This window comes from Odocoileus virginianus, chromosome 10, assembly GCF_023699985.2.
Source record: "Odocoileus virginianus isolate 20LAN1187 ecotype Illinois chromosome 10, Ovbor_1.2, whole genome shotgun sequence".
In the NCBI taxonomy this organism is placed as follows: Eukaryota; Metazoa; Chordata; class Mammalia; order Artiodactyla; family Cervidae; genus Odocoileus; species Odocoileus virginianus.
The window spans coordinates 13,322,183-13,344,302 of NC_069683.1; the positions used below are offsets into that span (position 1 = coordinate 13,322,183).

At 54.6% G+C, this 22,120-nt stretch overlaps 1 protein-coding gene and 1 long non-coding RNA gene across 2 annotated transcripts in view; one reads left to right on the plus strand and one right to left on the minus strand.

The window, feature by feature from the left end:
- The first annotated feature begins 1,732 nt into the window (after positions 1-1,732).
- Positions 1,733-10,361, plus strand: LOC139037082 (uncharacterized). The gene is made up of 3 exons (XR_011489877.1): positions 1,733-1,840; positions 2,701-2,827; positions 9,787-10,361. It is a non-coding gene; the product is annotated as an uncharacterized lncRNA (long non-coding RNA).
- Positions 10,069-22,120, minus strand: part of CREB3L1 (cAMP responsive element binding protein 3 like 1) — a 37,651-nt gene continuing 25,599 nt past the window's right edge. Inside the window, exons 4-12 of the mRNA XM_020870170.2 lie at positions 20,344-20,422; positions 17,998-18,155; positions 17,198-17,347; positions 16,901-16,959; positions 16,514-16,582; positions 14,540-14,639; positions 13,466-13,592; positions 11,004-11,271; positions 10,069-10,817 (exon numbers count right to left, since the gene is read on the minus strand). Of these exons, the coding sequence (XP_020725829.2) occupies positions 10,781-10,817; positions 11,004-11,271; positions 13,466-13,592; positions 14,540-14,639; positions 16,514-16,582; positions 16,901-16,959; positions 17,198-17,347; positions 17,998-18,155; positions 20,344-20,422 (1,047 nt within the window). The 3' untranslated portion in view covers positions 10,069-10,780. The remainder of the gene's footprint in view (positions 10,818-11,003; positions 11,272-13,465; positions 13,593-14,539; positions 14,640-16,513; positions 16,583-16,900; positions 16,960-17,197; positions 17,348-17,997; positions 18,156-20,343; positions 20,423-22,120) is intronic.

The following is a 22,120-nucleotide window of genomic DNA, read 5'->3' on the forward strand; positions in this document are numbered from 1 at the left end:
AAGGGCCAGGATGCCTTGAATTTGAGGATGGACTTGACTGCAGGTAAAGTGTTAGCTCTCTAGGCCTAGCTCTCTGCTGAACTCTGCCCAGATGCCAGAGGGTGTGGGATGGAGAGCCTGCAGCCTCCTGTGGCCTGTCCCCTGAAAGCCCTGGGCCAGGGTCTCCCAGAAGATTGAATCCATCTCTGGGTCGGGAGAGGGGAGACCCCAACTCAGAAGGAAAGACTAGAGGTCTCTTTGAGGTTCATCTTCTCCCTGGAAATTCCATGGTTCCTCCTTGCAGCATCTCCTCTTGTCCTTGGGGTGTTCTGCACTTGAACCTTTCGTCTGGGTTATGGCAGGACCTGGGGTAACTTCTCAGATCTGATGCCTCCTATCCACTACCCTAGACTCATCTTTCTGAAGTTGACCTTTTGATCTCGGGTGGCCTGCAACGGCTTGGAGTGGGGCTTGGGTTCCCAGCCAGAGATTGGAGCTGGATTACGGCAGTGAAAGCACCAGATCTTAGCCCCTAGACCAGTGATCAGTGCCAAGAGCCCTCACCCAAGACAGACAGTATCAAAGCAAGTGGAGTATTTATTAAGAGTCTTGTGGGTAGACACACGGGCAGACGAGAGGAAGAGTCCCTGAGTCGTGCCCCATGGCAGTTTGAATTACTTGTATGGGGTGTTTCTCCTGGGTTTCCTTTGGCCAATCATTCTGATTTGCCTGGTTCACAGTCCATATTTGGCAGATCTCAAGATCTTTGAATGTGTGCACACGCATCTCTTAGCCAAGGTGGATTCTACCGCAGAGGCTATTAGTAGAACATCCCTTGACATAACTCACGTTTTAACCTCCAAGGAGCCTTTTCTGCACCTGTGTAGTCTAAGAGGTCTCCTGACTTTGAGAAGGAGAAGTATGTGGTCTGGGCAGGGCCTAGCTGCCTCTCTTAATTGTCGTGCTATTCTACTCTTGGAGTTTCGGTCCACAGGGAATGAATCTCCAATCGCTGTACCCTGGGGGAGCGGGGGGCCCAATCTACCTCCAGCCTCGCTTTGACCGCAGCACTTACTCTCCCTCTGCAGTATTTAGTGCCCCCCCACCTCACCTGTACTTAGCCTGGCATTCAAGGCCTGCCTTCACCTCCCCACATCCTATTCTCCAATTCCATCCATTTCCTTCCACTCATCTGTGCTCCATATTCGGGAGTTGGCATCAGCCCTGTATAGCATCATTCATCTGAGATCTCCTGTTGCTGTACTTCAAATTTGGAGGATCCGTTGAAATGCTTCCACCTCTAGGAAGTCTCCCTGGATGGCTCCAGCTGAAAGGCACTCTTTTTCTTCCCAGGCCCCATTGCCCTCTGCACCTGGTATCTAGTCTAGTTTGTCTGATCTTTCCCTGCTGACTGTGAGCCCCGGAAGGTGGGAGGGACCAGACTCTCAGAGGTAGAGAAGGGATTACAGAGGGGGAGAGCTGCGCTGCTCAGGGCTCCTCCGACTCTCACCAGCCCTACAGTGGCCGTCCTGCTCTGCGCCTCTGCTCCTGTTGTTCCCATTGCCGGCAGTATGTCCCTGTCTCTGAAATCCTGCCCATCTGTCACGGCCATTCTCGAATGCCACATCCCCCATAAGGCCCTCCCCGACCCTCCACTGCAGAAGTCTGCCTCCTACAGCCCCGTAACTGCTTCCTGGGCCCCTCTCCGGGCATTCCCCTTCACCCTCTAACAATAACTAACATCTCATTTGATTCTCACCACAAGCCTGGGTGGTAGATGCTATCGCTTCCTCCATGTTACAGTTGAGGACCCTGAGATGTCATTCAAGTGATTTATTTGCTCCAAGATGGCTCAGGTGAGGTGAGTGAGTGGTGAGCCAGGGTTTAAATCTAGGTCTTTTGGCCCCAGAACTCATGCCGTTTTCCGCTCCCCACGGGCTGCCTGCCACACAGTAACAGCCTCACGTTGGCCTGTTTCCCTCATCTTTAAATGCCCCAAAGGCAGCTGCCTCCATTCTGCCTTCCCCCTCTCTTCTGGTCTATCAATTCCATCTTGGATGAATGGAATAAATGGAATTGCATTAAGCATCTTGACCACTGGGAAGCTTGCATTGGAAAGCCAAGTTCTAAAGAAGTCCTGTCGCAGGGTAGGGGGGTGAGGGAGGCGGGTAGAGGGGAGTGGGGGGGTGAGGCCCTTGAGAGCTCCTCCCTGCCCGCACATCTTTGCCCCTGAGATGGCCCCTGGGATTGCTAATTTTCCAAACAGCCAGGCCTGGGGTAGCCTCCTATACCGAGAGTTATGGTCGTTCTGCTGGATTTGACATTCCCTCACAGCTGCTTAGCTGCTGAGTTTCCAGGTGGGTTTTTTGGTCGACTCTTTGCCCAGCTCTCCCCTCTCAAGCCTTTTTAAATGGAAGCTTCTCCCCTCTGTCCTCACACCTCCCCGACTTAGGACCGGCTGCTGACTGCATAATTTTTTAGCTGTGTGGCTCTGCCCTCTTCCCAAGAATCCAAGGGAAAAACGAAAGGCTCCCTCCCCCACCACCAGCCTGACCACCTTCTGCAGCTGCAGCTGGCTCCTCGCTCGCCTCTGCACTCAGAAAATAATAGCTAATGCCTTTTGAGTGTTTACTGCCTAACTGACCTTGTGTTAAGAACTTCGTGGGCAAGCTTTCAGTTATCCCTCCCAGCAGCTTTATGAGGGTGGGTACTGTTTTACAGACGAGGATGCTGAGGCTTTGAGAGGTTTGGTCATTTGCCAAGGTCATGCACAGAAGTGAAGCAGGAATGTCAGACGCATGCTCTTAACTGTCACTCTGATGTCCAAGAGACTCAGGCTTCTTTGGAGGTGAGTTCCTAGCCTGTCTCCTCCCTCCCAGTGCCCCAAGGGGCACCTGTTACCCTCGTCAAATAGGTGCCCCATTTGGTCAGATGGCTTCTGGGGTGGTCCACTCTCTGGAATTGGAGCCTTGCCCCAGCCCATCGCAGCTCCGGGGCATCACTCACAGCTGCTCTCTATGCTGCCAGAGCTTTGGTTTCCAGGTGTAACAAAGGGTTTGTTGTGGCAATCTGAGCAGGGTGACTGACCTCATGAAAGCCACCACGTGTGTGTGTGTGTGTGTGGGGGGGCAGTGCCAGCTGCCAGGGCTGACAATACAGTGTGAAGGCTGCAGCTTCATCCCTGGGGACATACTGGGGAGGGGCCCCCGTGGGGACAGTGACACAGTGCTGAGGAGGCGGGGTGTCACCAGGTGGCTTGCACGAGGGAGGTAACCCTGCTTCCCAACACAGGTGGGGAGGACTGTCTGGGATGGATGGACATAGGCTCACGACTGCCCATGACCACACTTTGACCCGCTTGCAAAACCCTGGGCTCCAGGAAGCCCCAGTGTGCTTGGATCTTGTGCCAGATTAAGAGCTGGGTTGGGGGGAAGGAAGGTGGAAGGGGTGCTGGGGTGAGAGCTGGAGAGCCGGAGGGGCAACATGAGCTCTGAAGCCAAACAGATCTGTCTTCTTTTTGCAGTTTTCTTTCTTTGTTTATGTTTGGCTGTGCTAGGTCTTCATTGCTGTGAGGGCTTTTCCCTAGGGGTGGCGAGCCGGGCTCCTCTCTGCTTGGGGTGTGCTGGCTTCTCTTTGCTGCGCTCTTCATACTGCAGAGGACAGGCTCAGGAGCGTGTAGGCTCAGTAATTGTGGCTCATGGGCTCAGTGGCTCCTCTGCATGTGGCATCTTTCCAGATCAGGGATCTTGAACCTGTCTCCTACCTTGGCAGGTGGATTCTTTACCACTGAGCCAGCAGGAAAGCCCCAGCCCTGTCTTCAAATTCCCACTTTGCCACTTACCAGCTGTTTGACCTTGGTCAAGTCATTTCACCTCTCTGAACCTCACGTTCTTCAGTTTTAAAAATGCTCACCCTTTAGGATTATTTTGATTCCTAACTGGGGCTTGTAAAGTTCTCAGTCCAATGCCTGGCTGATGGCCACAAATCAGTAATGAGAGGATGCTAGATTTCAAGCCCTTTGCTATCAGGAGCTGGGTCTTGTTTGTGCCCCAAGGTGGCATGGTTCCATGCATGTAAGAGACACCCTATAATTATTTGTGGGTCCCATTGTTCCGAGCAACTATTTCAAACTTTGCGGCTCGCCCCCCAGTGCAGCTCCCAAGCTCACCCTTCCCTTTCTCTTGTCCTCAAACATCACAGTCATAGGGAGTCTCCCTCAGTTTCCTGTCTCTCCATGTTCTTCAGTCACACAGTGCCCTCCATTTCTATCTAGGCTTCTCCAGGCCAAAGTGGATCTCTCCACCTGCTCCCTGGATCCCTTCCCTTCCTCCACTCCCGCTTCCGATCAGCCATCATCTTCCCTCTCTGTTGACTCCTTGTCTCCTAGAGATTATTGCTGTTGTCCGGTTGCTCAGTCCTCTCCGACTCTTTGTGGCCCCATCAGCTGAAGCATGACAGGCTTCTCTGTCCTTCACCATCTCCCGGAGTTTGCTCAAACTTGTCCATTGAGTTGATGATGCCATCCAACCATCTCATCCTCTGTCATCCCCTTCTCCTCCTGCCCTCAATCTTTCCCAGCATCAGGGTCTTTTCTGATGAGTTGGCTCTTTGCATCAGGTGGCCAAAGCACTGGAGCTTCAGCTTCAGCATAAGCCCTTCCAATGAACATTCAGGCTTGATTTCCTTTAGGATTGACTGGCCTGATCTCCTTGTTGTCCAAGGGACTCTCAAGAGTCTTCTCCTGCACAAGTTTGAAAGCATCAGTTCTTTGGTGCTCAGCCTTCTTTATGGTTCAGCTCTCACATCCAGACATGACTACTGGAAAAACCATAGCTTTGACTATATGGACCTTTTTTGGCAAAGAGATGTCTCTGCTTTTTAATACCTGTCTAGGTTTGTCATAGCTTTTCTTCCAAGGAGCAAGTATTTTTTTTAATTTGAAGGCTTCAGTTACCATTCATAGTGATTTGGGAGCCCAAAAAAAGTCTGTCATTGTTTCCATTTTTTCCCCACCAATTTGCCATGAAATGATGGGACTGGATGACATGATCTTCTTTTTTTGAATGTTGAGTTTAAGTCAACTTTTTCACTGTCCTCTTTCACCCTCATCAAGAGGCTCTTTAGTTCCTCTTCGATTTCTGCATTATCATCTGCATATCTGTGTTATCATCTGCATATCTAGGTTGCTGATATTTCTCCCTGACAGTCTTGATTCCAACTTGTGACTCATCCAGCCTGGCATTTCACATGATATACTTGGCATAGAGGTTAAATAAGCAGGGTGACAATACACAGCCTTGACATACTCCTTTCCCAATTTTGAACCAGTCTGTGGTTCCATGTCCGGTTCCAACTGTTGTTGCTTCTTGACCTGCATACAGTTTTCTCAGGAGGCAGGTAAGGTGGTCTGGTATTCCCGTCTCTTTAAGGAATTTCCTCAGTTTGCTGTGGTCCACACAGTCAAAGGCTTTAGCGTAGTCAGTGAAGCAGATGTTTTTCTAGAATTAATAGTGGCCATCTCTCTCTCTCGTCTGAAAGAGCAGTCCCAAAGTGCTCTTGATCGCCCCTACACCCCCTCTTGATGCCACCCTTGGTGATGTGTGTTCACTGCATCCCCCGTCTGCTTCAGTCTTCACATCCATCCCACCTGTTCTCATTTCCACCCCGGTCTCCCTTCTGGCCCAGTTCTCCCCTACACAGCTCCAGCCACAGCCACTGGTGACCTCATTATCAAAGCAAATGGACACCTTGTCTTCTGATCTCTCCCAGCCTCTCAGACGGCATCTGACAGCTGTGAGCTCTGCTCCCGGAAGCTCTCTGCATCAGTTTCCAGGACACTCACCTCTCCCAGTGTTTCTCCCCTCTCTAACCATTCCTGCACAGCCTTCTCATTCACTCCCCTTCTTCTACCATCTCTTAATGTCCACCTTCCCTGTAGTTCTGCCCCAAGTCTCTTTTCCCTTTCGGCAGATCCAAGATTTTAACACACCACCTGGATGCTGACAATTTCCTAATCTCCACCTGCGATCCCTCTCCGCCAAGTCCTAGACTTGCATGCTAATGTGAACACTCTACAGGCAGCTCAAATGCAAGATGTACTAAAGTGAGTTCTTTTTCTTTCCAAACCTGCTCCTCCTCCGGCATTCCCTGTCTCAGCAAACGGTCTTATCTGCCACCACGGCCTCGAAGTCAGACATCTAAATGTCATGCCAGGCTCCAGCCTCACTCTTGCACCCCACAGCCAATTTGATGTCAAAGCCTGTTGATAATTCCCTCTAATTATCTCTGGAATCTGTCTCATCTTCGCTCTATCTCCCATAGAGCCCCAGGACAGGCAAATCTGATTATCTCACTCTTTGGTTTAAAAACATTCAGTAACTCTCTATCACCTTCAGGATAAAATGCTTTTTTTCCCTTTAGATCCCTGCAAGGGCCATACTTTCCATCAGGGCCAGGAGGAGGTTGAGGCAAGTGTGATACTTTAGAGTGCCACATTTAAGGAGGTGCTCATTCCCAGGGCTGTACAAGCGCCTCCTTAAATTTTGCACCCTAACCACCCCTTTGCCTCACCCCAGTCCTAGCCCTGCTTTTCATGACTACATGTCTGCATGATATTCTCTGCACCCCAAACACTCTAAGCCCTTCTGTACCTCGCCGACTCCTACCCACCCTTTAAGACTCAGTCAAGGGACTTTCCTGGTGGTCCAGTTGTTAAGAATCCACCCTGCAATGCAGGGATGTGAGTTTGACACCTGGTCAGGGAACTAAGATCCCACATGCCGCGGAGCAGCTAAGCCAGTGCACCACAACTTGAGAGCCTGTGCAGCTCAGCGAAAGATCCCGGATGCTGCAACAAAGATCCTGAGTGCTGCAACTAAGACCTGATACAGCCAAATACATACATACAAACATATTAAAAAAAACTCAGTCAAAGGCCACCTCCTCCAAGTTGCCCTCCCTGATCCATGGAATCTGAACTACATGACACTCTTCTGTATTTCCTTAGCACCCCTGCATCACACTGGGCCTGATGACTGGTTTCACTTCCCAGCCGCCTCCACAATCCTGGGGGACCTTTGAAAGCAGTTTGTTGAGTGACTAATAGAGGGAATGGATGAATCAATCAGGAAAGGGGGTTGAGCTAAAAGTTCTTGTTAATAATAATCATAGCTTTGGCCCAGAGCCCAGACTTTAATGCCTTTGCTTTAAAAGGCCTGCGTAGTTTAGCGGAGAAGGCAATGGCAACCCACTCCAGTACTCTTGCCTGGAAAATCCCATGGGCAGAGGAGACTGGTAGGCTGCAGTCCACGGGGTCTCGTCGGACACGACTGAGCGACTTCACTTTCACTTCTCACTTTCATGCACTGGGGAAGAAAATGGCAGCCCACTCCACAGTGTTCTTGCCTGGAGAATCCCAGGGACTGCGGAGCCTGGTGGCCTGCCGTCTATGGGGTCACACAGAGTCAGACACGACTGAAGCGACTTAGCAGCAGCAGCAGCAGCAGCAGCAGGCAATGAGGTCCCCATCAAGTGGTCTAGGTGAGGCCGTGGGAGAACGGGGAGAGAGGATGGGCCTTGAAGGCCAGTTCCGAAGCTCTAGAGTTCTGTCTGGTCTTGTCCGTCTTTCCCTCTGGTGGGCAGCTGACCCAGGTGCTATCCCACGCAGTCCCTGCTTCTGAGTATGAAAGTATCCTGCTTGTGTGATAAGGGTCGACGGCCTGATCCAGGCATTCAAGGCCTCTGGCTGTGGCCCCTGATCACTATCCAGCCTCAGTTCTCAGCATTCTTGCTCTCTACCCTCCGGCTAATCTGAACTATTTGAGGTTTTCTTGAAGTTTTCCTGCTCTCTCTCCCACTTTTGAGGGCTTTGCCCGTGCCATTTCTTTCTGGGATCCCCCTTTCTCTCTCCTGCCTACTTCCAACAGTCTTTGATGTCACCTACTCCGGGAAGCCCTTGCCACTTGTCTGGAGGAGACACCCTTTTCTGTGCAGTAACAGCACCCCTAGCTTGGCCCTTAGCTCATTGTATGAATACTATCTCTAAAGGCACAGCTAGGGACTTCCTCATGCTAAGACTCTGTGCTTCCAATGCTGGGGGTCAGGGTTCGATCCCTGGTCAGGGAACTAGATCCCACATACTGAAACTAAGAGTCTACATGCCACATGCCACACAAGACCCAGTACAGCCAAACAAATAAATAGATAAATTAGTTTACATATACATATATATATATATATATATATATATATATAAAATTTAAAAGGGGCTTCCCTGATAGCTTAGATGGTAAAGAATCTGCCTGCAATGCAGGAGACCTGGGTTTGATCCCTGGGTTGGGAAGATCCCCTGGAGAGGGAATGGGAACCCACTCCAGTATTCTTGCCTGGAGAACTCCATAGACAGACCATGGGGTCACAAAGAGTCAGACCTGACTAAGCGACTCACACACACATGTATTTTAAAGGCACAGTCAATCTTTCTCAGAGTCAGTGTGCACTGGGTCCTGTTCTAAACCCCTTGTATGATTTACCTCACTGAATTCCCAGTAACCTCATGCACTGAATGTTATTTACGTTCTTTTCTCACAAGGTGGGCAGTGGAGGCTCAGGCAGGTTCAGGTGACGTGGCGTCTTAGTTTCCTACGCTGCATAACGAATTACAACAGACACGGAGGCTTAAAACAACACAGGTGTGACCTCCGTGTCTGCCGCTCAGGGCACAGCTTGGCTGGGTGCTGTGCTCAGGCCCTCCCCAGGTGGGTGCCCAGGTGTTGGCTGGGTGGGGGCCTCATCGGGAGCTGGGGGTCCTCTTCTAAGCTGCTCAGGTGGTTGGCAGAATCCAGTGCCTTGCCACCGGAGCGTGAGGGCCTAGAGGCTGCCCCCTCCATGTGGTACGGAACACGGCCGTTTGCTTCTTTAAGGCCAGCAGGAGACTCTCTTTCTCTTTGGGAAGGGCTCAGTCCCTCTTTTAATGGCTTTCACCCAATTAAGTCAGGCCCACTCAGGGTGGTCTTCCTTAAGAAATATATATATATATTTTATTTATTATTTATTTGCTTGGCAACCTCACATCCTATTTGTGTCATGCGAGATCTAGTTCCCTGACCAGGGGTCGAAACTAGGGCCCCCTGCTTTGGGGGCATGGAGTCTTAGTCGCTGGACCACCAGGGGAGTCCCTCCCATTTAATTAACTCAGTATCAACTGATTTGGGACCTCCATTACACCTGCAAAACCCCTTTGCTTTTTCCATGAAAGGTCACTTAACTATGGGAGTGGCATCCCTGACACGCACAGGTCCCCTGCAGACCCTAGGGGAAGGGATGACCCTGGGTGTGCACCCTAGGGTGGAGGCCATGTTGGACTTCTGCCCACTGCACATGGCTAGCAGGCGGCAGTTCCAGTAGCCAAAGGCAGCTCTTTTCACTCTGAAGTGTGCTCCTCTCATGCAGGTGAGGCAACGTAAGAAGTGGGCAGGAACGAGGAGGACCAGCCTGGGAACTGTGCATACAGCGCCCGGCATAGTGTCTGGCCAGCCTGGACACTCAGTGCTCACAGTTCCCACCCCTGGAGGCCAGCTCGGTGGCCTATATGCCGCTCTGCTTCCATACACAGTAGTAGTAGGAACTGGGAGGAGCCTTGGGGTGGGGGGATTGCCGCAGAATTCTTTCGCCATCTAATTTGAATTCTGTGCCTGGCTGGAAGAGGGGACCCAATACAAATGCCTTCTCGAACCCCTCACCCTCGATCACTACTGGTCAGATATAAAATAAACTTGCGTGTGTGCTATCCCTGTTCCTATCCGACAGGCCTGTCCAACTCTGCGACCCTATGGACCGTAGCCCACCAGGCTCCTCTATCCATGGGATTCTCTAGGCAAGAACACTGGAGTGAGTCGTCATCCATCCTCCAAGGGATCTTCCCGATCTAGGGATCGAACCGGCATCTCTTATGTCTCCTGCGTTGGCAGGCGGGTTCTTTACCACTAGTGCCCCTTGGGAAGCCCCCAGATAAACTTACCCTTCTTGTTCCTTCATCTCCAGTCCCACCGCCCACAACCCCTACCATGAAGAAAGGCACAAAGTCGGGGATTGATGCTGCATCATTTTTTTTTTTTTTACTTTTGCCTTCTTAAAGCATGTGCTGAGCTGATGGGTGAAGCGGTTTGGCAATTAAAAAGGCCCAGCGGCTTGGGCAGCGGCAGGGGGGAGGCCAGGTGAGGGGTTGGGGGGGACCCTCTCCCCTGGGCCAGGGAGCAGAAAAGCCCGCACTAACTTCATAAAATACAAAACAAGGGAGGGTTGAAGGTAGGAGGGAGACTTGTAAAATACAATATCTTAGGGATCGGCAATAATAAAAAATAAGGTTCATTATTTACAAACAATTTCTGTTCTTGGTCTCTGTACAGTGGGGGGGAGGGGAGGGGCTTAGTGGGTCGGTCTGTTGATGTGTGTGTGTGTATGTTGTCGGGGTGGGGCAGGGAGGCAGTGGTCCTCTTGGTCATTATGAGAAAGGAGGTGGGTGACTCAGTGAGTGGTTTATCTAAGAAGGACGGATGGTTGTGGGAGGGAGGGGGTGAGAACACAGTGGTTGGCCCAAGGGAACAGTCCAAATGTGGGGGGGAAGGGGGGCCCCGGTCAAGATCTAGGGCAAAGAGGGGCTGGTGGGCGGGGGGAGTGGAACCCTTTCTCCTGGGATGGGACCCCAGGGGGCAGGGGTACGAGCCGGATCCGGGTTGGTGAGCAGGACGACCCCTCTTCTGAGTACCAGAGGTGCGCCCTGTGTCCTGGGTCTTGGCATGGCCTAGGAGAGCTTGACGGTGGTGTTGGGGCCCAGATCCCTGGAGAGAGAAGAGAAGTCAGGGGTGACTCTGTCCGGGGAGGACCCTCTTGCCCCTCTGCAAGCTGGGTTTGGACTTGGGAGGGATGGGGGCCGCGGGAGGGTGTGGCTGACAACGCGGGGACCGCGGTGGGCGGAGGCTGGGTGGATCCTGGGACCCCAGGGAGGGAAGGGGCCGCCCACCCACCTCTCATGGAACCACTCCTTAGGGTGGGAGAAGTCAGGGCTCGTGCTGTTCCCGCCGACGTCCTTCGGCCAGGCCTCGCTCAGGTACTTGCTGGTCTCGTGGGTGCTGTCCCGGTGGTCATGTTGCAGGTGGTCCTGGGGCCGCTGCTCCACCGGCCCCCCGGGCTTGATCTCCCAGCCATCCGGGGGCTCCACGGGCAGCAGGGCACTGCGGCCATCCTCCCATGAGCCTGCTCCCTCGTCATAGAACAGGAGGCTCCGGGAGGGCACTGGAGAAGGAGCTCAGGGTGAGCCATGGTGCCAAGGCTCCCTCCCAGTCTAGGCCGCCTTCAGGGCCCAGGGGTCAAGGACCTGGACCCTGGACTCTTTCAGGCCTGGATCTGAATCCAGCTCTAATGATTCCCAGCTGTGTGACTGCAGGCAAGCAATGCCTTTGCTTTCACCTTTCTGAGCTTGCTCATCTGTAAAATAGGAATACTAGGGGCCAACCTCCTGTCAATATGAGGTTTCAGTGAGATAACAGAGTGACTGAAACAGTACTCAGAGTGAGTTAGCGCTCCCTGAGCAGAGGGCACTGGGCTGGGGCATCTGAGAGCTGGCTCATCCTACTGAACCACTCCCTTCCTGTGAGACCTTAAATAAACCTTTCCCCTATTTGAGGCCCCAGTTTACCCCTCAGGGAGATGAGAAAAAGAGAAAATGAGAAAACACATTTGTTGGATATCTACCATGCCTATCAGATATTGTTGGCATCCTTTAACCTATATCAAATCATTAACAGAAACTCTTGGAATGAGATGTTTTTAGGTCCATTTCACAGAACAGGTCACTGAGGCTCCAGGTTGTCAGGGATGTTGTCCCAGACTAAGGATGATGCACGGTGGCTAAGCTGCAGACCCCGGCCCGCCTGACTCCAGGATCCGCCAGCACCCTCCTCACCCTCAGAGCCCTGACCTCACGGTCTGCCTGGGCAGGGCCCCTGGATCTGTGCGCTGCCCCAGCTCACAGGCCAGCCTGCTCCAGGGGTCACCTCCTCCCCTTTGCCCAGTCCTGTGGGGAACCTGAGCCTGAAACCCACCGCATTCACTCCGAGGGGCTCATTCATTCCTGCGCTCCTCTGACTCTGCTTTTGTCCATCAACACCCCTCCCCCTCCCCCTAATCCCACTCCCCCAATTTCCATCCCTTCCTCTCCGAGGTCCCGGTGCCTCCCATCACATAGACCCCCCCTGGCCTTGAGAAAACAGGATCTGACATCTCTGCCACCCGCCTCTCTCAGCAACTGCCTCTTCTCTCCTTCTCCGGCTGATCTGGCCCAGGGAGGGGTTTTCACTCCCCGCCTCTGCTTCCTCTTCCCCTAACCCTCCCCACGGCCGCTCCCTCCCCTCAAGGCCCTGCAGGCCCAACTCACTCTCCCCGCAGCATCCCTCCTTCTAGAAACTCACTCCTCCCCAGCTCCTGGCTCTGCTCTCCCCGACCTCCCATCTGTTTCCTTTTCCTCCTCCTGCCCTGCTAGATGGCTCGCTCCAGGAGGCGATGAGGGGCTGTCTGGACGTCCCTCTGGAGGTCTGTCTGAAGTATCCTCTGCCTCCGGAGATCCACACTGTTCTCTGCTGCCCCTGTGCTGGTTCTCCCCTGGCCACTGCGTGTCGTGTCTTTTCTCTCCTTTTTCAAGCTCGTCAAAAAGGGAGCAACTGGTGTTCATCTAGTAAGAGCCTGCTGTGTACCAGGAGCTGTACCGAGAGCCTTCATGCACCATGTCATTCAGTCTTCACGGCAAACATGCTCAATAAGCGTGGAACTGGTAACTCCCATTTTCGAGATAAGAGATTAAAATTTAGCATGCTTCAGACACACGCCTCAGCTCACACACTTAGCAAGGGGCAGATATGATGGACTGGGAAACTCCATGTTCTTAACAGTCCTCACAAGCCCCACGGGGTGGTAACTAGCTCAGCCCCACGCTTCTGCCCGGGACAGACATTACCCGTGGATCTCACCACTCCTTCCTGTTGATCCTGAACGGGGCCTCAGAGTCCCTAACAGTGCTTCATGAAGCCACCACCATCTTATGGAAAATGGCCCTGGAGCTGAAATTCACTTGCTATCCCAGTTGAAAAACACTGATGGTGGATTAGCAGATGCCCCCTACCAGCTGGCACCATAATACATGGGGGATAGAGTGGGAACATTCTTGTTATTCCCTAAACCTTCCCCCCCCCGCGCCCCCGCCAGCCAAGCCACTCCTGGGTGGGCTGGGAATCAGGGGCTCTGCATTGTGGTCCTAATTCTATAAATAACATCAAACAAATCATAGACCCTTGGGAAGGGCCTCAGTTTCCCCATCTGCAAAATGGGAAGGTAGAATGAGTCAGCCCCAGACCTGGCTCCTCACTTGCGTCTGTCTTCTGCCCAGAAGTCGGGGCTGGTGTGGGGGGAGGGCAGCCCTGCTTGGGGCACTCACTCTGACTGGCGGTGTAGACGCTGTCAGCGGCCATCGGGTCTTCCTTCACAGTCTGGGAGCCAGAGGAGAACTCGGGGAGGCAGGGCACGAGGGAGCCCAGCACCAGGACGAAGCACAAGGCTGCCACCTGGTAGTGGAGAGAGTGTGGTGGGCAGAGCCGGGCCAGGGGAGGGCTGCAACCCTGGCCACCCCCAAAGCCCTCCCCCCTCCCCCACCACGAGCCAGTGGGGGCCAAAGGCTCATCATTTTTTTTCAGGAAATCTGCTCCCAGAGCCCATGTGGTGGAGGAGAAGGTGAAGGCTGTCAGGCCATCTCAGCCCATTGGAGAGAGGCCACCCCAGGCAGCACTGGAAGAGAGGGAGTTGGCAGTGTGGCTATCACCTCTGGGGTGGGAAGGAATCAGGAAAGGAAGGAAGGGGTAGGTGCGGGAGGAGACTGAGGCTGGGGCAAGGGACGGGGACATATCTTCACACCAGATCCCCAGCCGGGTTCCCAGGAAGACTGGCCAGCACAGGGAGCTAAGAGTCATGGAGCCCAAACTAACACCTGCCTCTACTCCGGCTTTGCCACCTGTCAGCTCCAGGATCTCAGAGGGCCCGGGGGCAGTGATTAACCCGGAGGCAACAGGCTGTACAGCTACAGGGAACGTGGAGAAGAAGCCGGCAGAGGCCGCGGCCACAGCCTGGGCACCCCGCCATGCACGCTAGAGAGAGGCAGGTCCACACTTCCCCGCGTCGCCCCAGGCCCATCCCCCCACTGGCTCCTCAGGGGCTGCCTCCTCATGGCGCTTGGCCTGTCATCCCCTAGCAGGGTTCCTGTGAGTCACTACACAGCCACACCGTGTCAGAACCGGTCAGGGAAGGTCATGTTCTGGAAGGTTCCATGGGCCTTGGTGAAAGAGCTGGGGTCTGCTGGAGCCAGTGCACCAGGAATTAGGATATTTGACCCTGGTGACGCTGCTGACAATATTGCCGGTCCCTGAAGGCTCTGCACACCGCCCCCCCCACTCCCCTGAAAACCGGCCGGGGGGAGACCAGGCCACCGGCGGCTCTGTGGTGAGGGACAGTGACCTACCATGAGGCAGGTCCCAGTCTGGGTGGCGGCCATCTTGTAAGGTCTGGAGATCTTGTTGGTGACCAGAGTCTGGAGCTTCTGCAGCTGCTGGAGCAGAGTCCTGAGGGGGGCAGAGCGGTCACCCGGCGGCTCCGACCCGGCCGGTGGGCACCCCTGCCTCCTGGAGCTCCCCTGGGTGCGGGGTGGGGCTGGGGGCCCCTGGGCTGGCTCCAGCCTGGGCTTCCACACCAGGCGCCCGCTTCACTCCCGGCAGAGAAGGTCACTTCCCGCTTGGCTCCTCGGTGGCGTGGCCGGGGCACCCGGCGCCCGCTTCACGGTGAATGACCGGGTTTCCCTGTGGGAGCTCAGAGGGGCCCCGTGAGGCTTCTCTTGGCCAAAGTGGAGGCTGGAGGCAGGTCTAGCCCACCTGGGCTGAGGTCACCTTCTTTTTTTTCTTTAACCCCGCACCAGCTGCAGCTAAACTGACCTTCCCTCCTACCCTGAGCTGACAAGGAGGACGTGTCTGGCACCGGCCTGGTACGTGGTGAGGAGTGAGCGTGCGGGGAACGGTTGCTACCATTTTTGTTAATTTTTTGTCTCTGCTTTTGCTTTTATCACAGCACCTGTAACACTTCGTCTATTTACAAATTTGTATGTCATTCCACGGCGTCGCAAAGAGAGGAAATCTAACGTGTCTGAACACGGCTGAGCAGCTGAACATCGACGTCAGTCTCTTTCGCTAACTGTGGGGGCTCCCTGAGGGCAGGGACTGGGTCCTCCCCAGCAAGGAATCAGCCCACCCTCGGCGAACAAATGTTGAATCACCTCTTCCCTCCCGCCCAGCCGGTCCAAGGGGTTGCAGTTCCCAGAATGTACAGCAGGTGGCGAAATAGCTCCAAGGGCCTGGCCCTATTTAGGACCAGAGAGGAATCTGGGCCAGAGGAAGGGGGTGAAGGGCGAGGGCTCCCACCCCTCTTCCCTGAGTCAGGGGGGCATTCTCCAGGTCAGTCAGGGGAGTGGCTGGATCCCGCTGGAGAAGCTGGGGGAGAAGGAAGGAAAGAAGGAAAAAGCCTTCTGTTGGGCACCTGCTCCCTACCAGCTGCTGGCTGCCGTTTTAATTACTCCCAGCAAACAATTATTAAAGACCTACTGTGGGCTCATGACTGGTCACTAACAAGAATTTAGAATAACAGCCAGAAAAAGAGAAGAAGAAAAGTTAACACGAAGGAAGCATTCTCAAATGTCAAGGAGAGTGCAGGCCCTATACTTGCTAGGTCTCATGGCATCGTCACATGAATCCGGGGAGATACTGCTTCCATCGTCTCCATGCAGACAGAGAAACTGGGGCCCAGAGACGTGTTACAGTTTTCCCAAGATCACAAAAACAGCCCCTGGAGTTGTGACTTTCCGTGGCCACCGCATGCCAGGCCCTGTGTGGGCTCCAGACTGTTTCTCAAACTTAGTCGTGAGCGTGAATCACTTAAGTGTGTTGCTGAAATGCAGATTCTGATTCAAGTTAAGTGTGGGGAGAGGCCAGAGATTCTGCACTTCTGCAAGCCCCTAGCTGATGTTGACGTGCTGGGCTGAGAAACTCACTTCGAGTCGTAAACATGTACACGAAGGCTCTAACTTCAGGGTGCCTCAGAATTAACCTGAGGGCTTGTTAACAAATGGGCTGTGGAACCTTCCCCAGATTCAGCAGGGCTGGCACGAGGCCTGAGCACAAAGCACTTCAACAAATGCCCAGGGGCTGCTGCTATTGCTGGCTTACCTCATTTAAGCATCTCGCCAGCCCCGTCTGGTATCTAGAGTTCTGAATGGATAAAGGAGGATGGGAAACCGAGGGCCCCAGGCCGCAGGCTCCCTGTATCTGGGATTTGCATCACCCTCAACTCAGTGGCCTGTCCTCCCTCCTGCCTCCCAGAGCTATGCCAGAGCCAGCCGCTGGCGGCAGAGGGCAGGGGGCCAGAGGGGAACGCACGTGGCACCACCCACCTGTTGGCATTCTCCAGGGTTTCCACCTTCTTCCACAGTTCATTGTTCTCAGATGTAAATGTCTCCACCCTGTGGGGGCCAAGCAGGCACAGGCTCAGCGGCGGCCCCCAGACCTGACTCCCCCCCACCCCCATTTTGGGGTCACATGGTGTGTGGCACGCAGAATCTTAGTCCCCGACCAGGATTTGAACCTGTGCCCCCTGCACTGGGAGCAGAGTCGTAACCACTGGGCCACCAGGGAAGTCTCTCTGCTGCCCGCTTTGCCCTGCCCACCAGCATCCTCCTCCCCATGCCCCCCACCCAGCCCCCGAGAGGGTGGGAGAGGAAGCCAGGTTGGGGAGCGGAGCCCAGGCCACCCGGGCTGTCCACCCGTCCCAGGCCTCTTACTTCTTTTCTAGACACTCCACGTACTCCTTCTTCTTACGGCGGCTCTCCTGGGCCGAGATCTAGAGGGGGAAGCCCCCAGCGGGAGTTGTTATTGTTCAATCACTGAGCTGCGTCCGGCTCTCCGTGACCCCGTGGACCGCAGTAGGCCAGGCTTCCCTGTCCCTCACAGGGTTACCAGGCCAGGCATCCACTTCCTGGGCTCCCCATTTTCAGGACTGGCACGGCCAGGGGAGCAGAGGCCCCCCACCGCCCCCACGGAAGCGCCAGGGCAGGGCCAGGGTCTGCCTCTTGCTTTACCTTGTTCTTGATTTTCCTCCGGACCCTCTTCAAGGCCTTCTCCTCGGCTTTGGTGAGGGGCAGTTTGGTGGGGATGGGGTAGCCCTCAGCAACCAGGGTGCGCTTCTCCTCCTCTGTCAGGAGCAGCGGCCCCGACGTCCCCTGTAATTTCTGCAGCAAGGGGGACATACTAGTTAGCAACCAGACAGCCCTGCATTCAAATCCGAGCTTGGCCATTTACCCTCGGCAAGACCTGGGCAAGGCACCCAGCTCACTGAACCTCAGTTTCCTCATCTGCAAGAGGGGCGGATCTGAACTAAATCTAGTAACATGTCACAAGTGCTGAGGATATTGCTGGCAGCCTGGCACGTTAGGCCCTCAATATGTTGTTGGGAAGGGCTGGTCCCTAGATCCCATCGCAGAATCCACAGCCTCAGTGCTTACTTGTCCAGGGCCCCCTGAACAGCACTCACTTCGGACACCTACCACCTCTAGACCTGAGGTGTCCCCCACCTGTCCCAGGGCTTCTGGGCCTCCTGAACTTTGCTCTTCAAACAGTGCTCCTTGGAGGCAGCCTGGGCTGTCCCCCTGGAGGTCAGGAATGTCAAGTTCTAGACCTAGCTCTGCCGCCAGCAGGTTCAGCAGGCCTCCTGGACTCTCTCCCCATTTCCTATTCATCCCCAAGCACGATTAAAAGATCTTCACTCCCATCTGCGGGGCGGGCACCTCCTGCGTTCTGATGGGGGTCGGGATCAGGCTTAGGGCTCCCCCCAGACACTGGATTCCTCGACTCTGGGGTCAGTCTGGCCCCAGCTGCTTACGTGAGGGGCGGTGAGGAGCGGAGAGGTGGAGATGGCCGTGGAGGAGCGGGCCATGGGCCGGATAGGGCTGGAGGGGGGCAGAGAGCGGGGACTCTGGGAGCCGTCGCTGTCGCTGCCATGGCTGCTGGGGGGCGTCGGAGGCATCTGCACCAGGTCCTCTGCGGGGAGCAGGAGAAGCCAGGTCAGCCGGGGTACAGAGTTCAGCATAGTGCAGGCCTAAGCCACTCCCGAAGGCATGTGGGCAGACTGCTCGGGCCTTGACCCCTATAATGTCAGGAGCACCCCCCCGACCCTAGCGTGTCAGAAAGTAGAGTTGACACCCCAGAAGACAATTTCTGGGGGCCACACCATCCCTGACTCCACTGAGCCCAGCTCCTTCAAACCTGGTTCTTGGTGGGGATTCCCTGGTGGCACAGACAATAATGAATCCCCCTACAATGCAGGAGACCTAGGTTCCAGCCTTGGGTCGGGAAGATCCCCTGGAGAAGGGCATGGCTATGCACTCCAGTGTTCTTTACTGGAGAATTCCACGGACAGAGGAGCCTGGTGTAGTCCATGGATGGGGTCGCAGAGTTGGACATGACTAAGCGACTAACGCTAACACTTGGCAGGGATAACACGATGGCTGGATTCTCAGGTCTCCTTTCCCTGGCGGCTCAGTCGGTAAAGACTCCACCTGCAATGCAGGAGATTGCCAGCGATGCAGGAGACCCAGGTTTGATCCCTGGGTCGGGAAGATCCCCTGGAGAAGGAAATGGCAGCCCACTCCACTGTTCTCGCCTGGGAAACCCCATGGACAGAGGAGCCTGGCGGGCTACAGTCCATGGGGTTGCAAGAGTCGGACACGGCTTAGTGACTAAACCCTCACTTCAAAGGGCTCAGGGTCTGTGAGCCTCCAACTTGGCAACCCCAGATGACTGGAGTCTGCCCACAGCGAGACCCATGGGGATCAGGCAGGGCAAGCGACAGCCTCTGTCCCTTTCTTTCCATTTCAAAACACCAGGGTGTCCATTTCCAACCTCAGGGTAACAGGGCAGCAGACACTGGACTTTCAGCAGACCTGCTAGAGCACTGCTCTCCCCTGCACGCCCTTCATGCCTCCTCTCTTGGCCGCAGCATCAGGAAGAGGCCTGAGCCAAGCCAAGAGGACCAAGAGCCTGGAAGGCTGGAGTCCCTGGGGTCGCACAGAGTCGGACATGGCTGAGCGCGTGTGGGAATCTGGCGCTCACTGCACTGCAGAGCTGGGCTGACACTGGGAGGAGGAACTGCTGCGTCCTTCCGGGCTCTGCCCACTGCTGCCTCCTACAGGGGTCCCCTCTCTCTTCTTTGGCTCTTATTTGCCTCTCGTGGATGCCATACTGTAAGGACCACTGAACTTGGAGTCGGACCTGAGTTCAAGTCCTGACTGTTGTACCCCACAACTATGCAACCTATATTCATGTTTACTTAACATCTCCCAGCCTCACTTTCCTGTTGAATGGGGTGGGGGGGGGGGGGTGAAAGGACTCCCTGTATGGAGCTGGGAGGATGCAATGGGCTAAGGGATGGGACCCTGCTTTATGAAGGGCACTCTACAAGGTAAGGTGTTTTCACACTGGTCCCTTTCTACCTCTGGGTAATTCCATCTTCTCTCAGAAGCTATGAGTAACTTGAGGGTGAAACTTGGGCCTTATTCATCTTCCTAAACCTTGTGGTGCTTAGTCAGGGCCTGATACACAGGTGCTGCTTGATCAGTGTTGGATGAATGAATGAGGTGGGATTGGAAAGATTAAGTTAGCCCTTTCTCCTGCTCAATCCAAGAAGCTCCCTCTGATCTCTCCTCTCCTGTCAGGTCTGGGGAGGTGTTTCCTGGGATCTGTCACCTTTAACCCATAACACAACTGTGTCATTGGTGGTTTGTCTGGGACCCTCGCTACAGTGTCAGCTCCTCGGATACAGCGACTGTTTTCTCTCTCTGCGTCCCCAGCTCCTGGAACTAGGAGATGCCCAGTGTACTCTTGTTGGATGGGTGGATGAATGGATAGCTGCAAGGATGGACAGATGGACGGGTAAATGAGTAAATGGGTGAATGGATGGACCAGCTGATGGCTACAGAGAGGACTTCAGTTAGTGAATCATGGGAGGGGAAAGTAGCAAACAGAGTGAGAAGGTGGTGATAATAGTGACGACAGTTGTTGAGTGAGTAAGAAGGGGACCGGAGGGATGGGGAACGGGTACAGAAGGGAGGAGAGACTATTACGGGGAGAAAACGGACGTATCGAGGGAGACAGGTGGGCTGAGCCAAGGGGTAAGGAATGCGGTCTGTCCAGGACTGGCGATGAAGAGCCCCTCTCCAGACACACTCACCTGGTGTCCCTTTGAGGAACTGGTTCACCTCCTGGGGCTCGGCTTTGATCACTGGCAGCTGAGTCATCTCTCCTGGGGCCTGAGGAAGAGGCAGGGCCTGCTCCATCAGCTGCTCCGGGGGCCTGTCCCCACCAGGCCCTCCAACCTCCCTCCCTCCCTGGGCCTGGGGGGTTCTGCCCTATAGCATTAAGAAAGTAGCTGGGCTCAGGGTTCCAGGCATATCCCAGAGGGAGCAGAGACAAGTTTCTGTGCTTACAGAAGGCAAATCAGGCCTAAGGGAAGACAGCGGTGGCCAAGGGGCATCGTGTAGCTCCTGAGTGCAGGGAAGAGGGGCTTCCTGTGGCCTCTGAGGCCAGGGCCGTCTTTTTTGGAGGAGGGTGACCCCACACCGGCGGTGAACGCCATGCAGTCTGGGTATGTGGGTTGCCAGGAGACCCACATAATGTCACGTCTGGCAGATTGTGGCTGTTCACTGAACAGTAACCACAGCACGATGAAGGAGGCATTAAAGAAAGGTCCCCAAGCGTCCTGAGCAGCTGAAGTCTGAGTCCTGAAGTATAAACAGCAGTATTCCAGGTACAGGGTGGGGCAGGCCGTGGGCGAGGGGAAAGGCACTCCACGTAGAGGAAAAAGCATCTGCAAAAGCACAGTGCCCAGACAGAGCCCAGCTAGATCCGGAAATGGCGAGGACAAGAGGGTGTCCAGAGGGTAGGTTCTATGTCAGAGGCGGAGTGGTCAGACACAAGACCAGAAGATCCAGGGAGAGGATGTGGTGGGAGGAGGAGAAGCCAGAGAAAGAAGTCTGAAACAAGGAGGACCCCTAATGGGTGTCAGCGGCTTCCCAGGTATTGCTAGTAATAAAGCAACCACTTGCCAGTGCAGGAGACATAAGAGATGTGGGTTCGAACCCTGGGTGGGGAAGATCCCCTGGAGGAGGGCATGGCAATCCACTGTAGTATTCTTGCCTGGAGAATCCCATGGACAGAGGGGCCTGGTGGGCTACAGTCCATGGGGTTGCAACGAGTTGGACATGACTGAAGTGACTTAGCATGCACGCACAATGGGTTTTAAGCAAGGTAGAATTAGATGAATGCTTTAAACAAACACGCATTCCTATTTCTTTATACCATTCCAGCCTGCTGTTTCAGAAAGGACATCAGCATGCATGGCTTCCTATGCAGGAGTACCAACACGCACATAAGGGGTGTTCTCTTTGAGAAGACACTGTGTTGGGTGCTGGATTTCAGGCTCATTTCTCCCCTCCAGGTCCAAAGCCAGCAGAGAGAGGTCATGATATCATGGGTGGGACCCAGAATCCGGAATTTCAGCAGATGAATCGGAATCAAGGGAGGGTGAGGCTGGCTGGGACCTTGGATATTCCCTGGTCTACATCCCAGCTGAGCCCTCAAGTGACAGATGAAAGGACTGAGACGCAATAGGGTGATTCCACTTCAGTGGGTCACAGGCTCATTCTCGCCATTCAACCCCTGGTTCCCAAACCTTCTGCTAGGGGGTCGTGACCTCACTAGAGTGAGAAAGGTGGGCTTCGGGGTCTGATGGCTGAGTCTGGAATGCAGCTCCATTTCGTCCGACTGTGCAACGTGGGGCAAGCTGCTTAACCTCTCAGTTCCCTCCCCTGAGGCCAGCGCCTGACTTCCATGACCTTGTCTCCACGGCCATCCTGTCTTCCCTTCCTCCTCTGGGGAGGTCTCAGGAGTCGCAGAGCCAGCCCTGGAGATGGTCCCCAAAGATCCTCCCTGTCTGCAGCCAGCCCTGA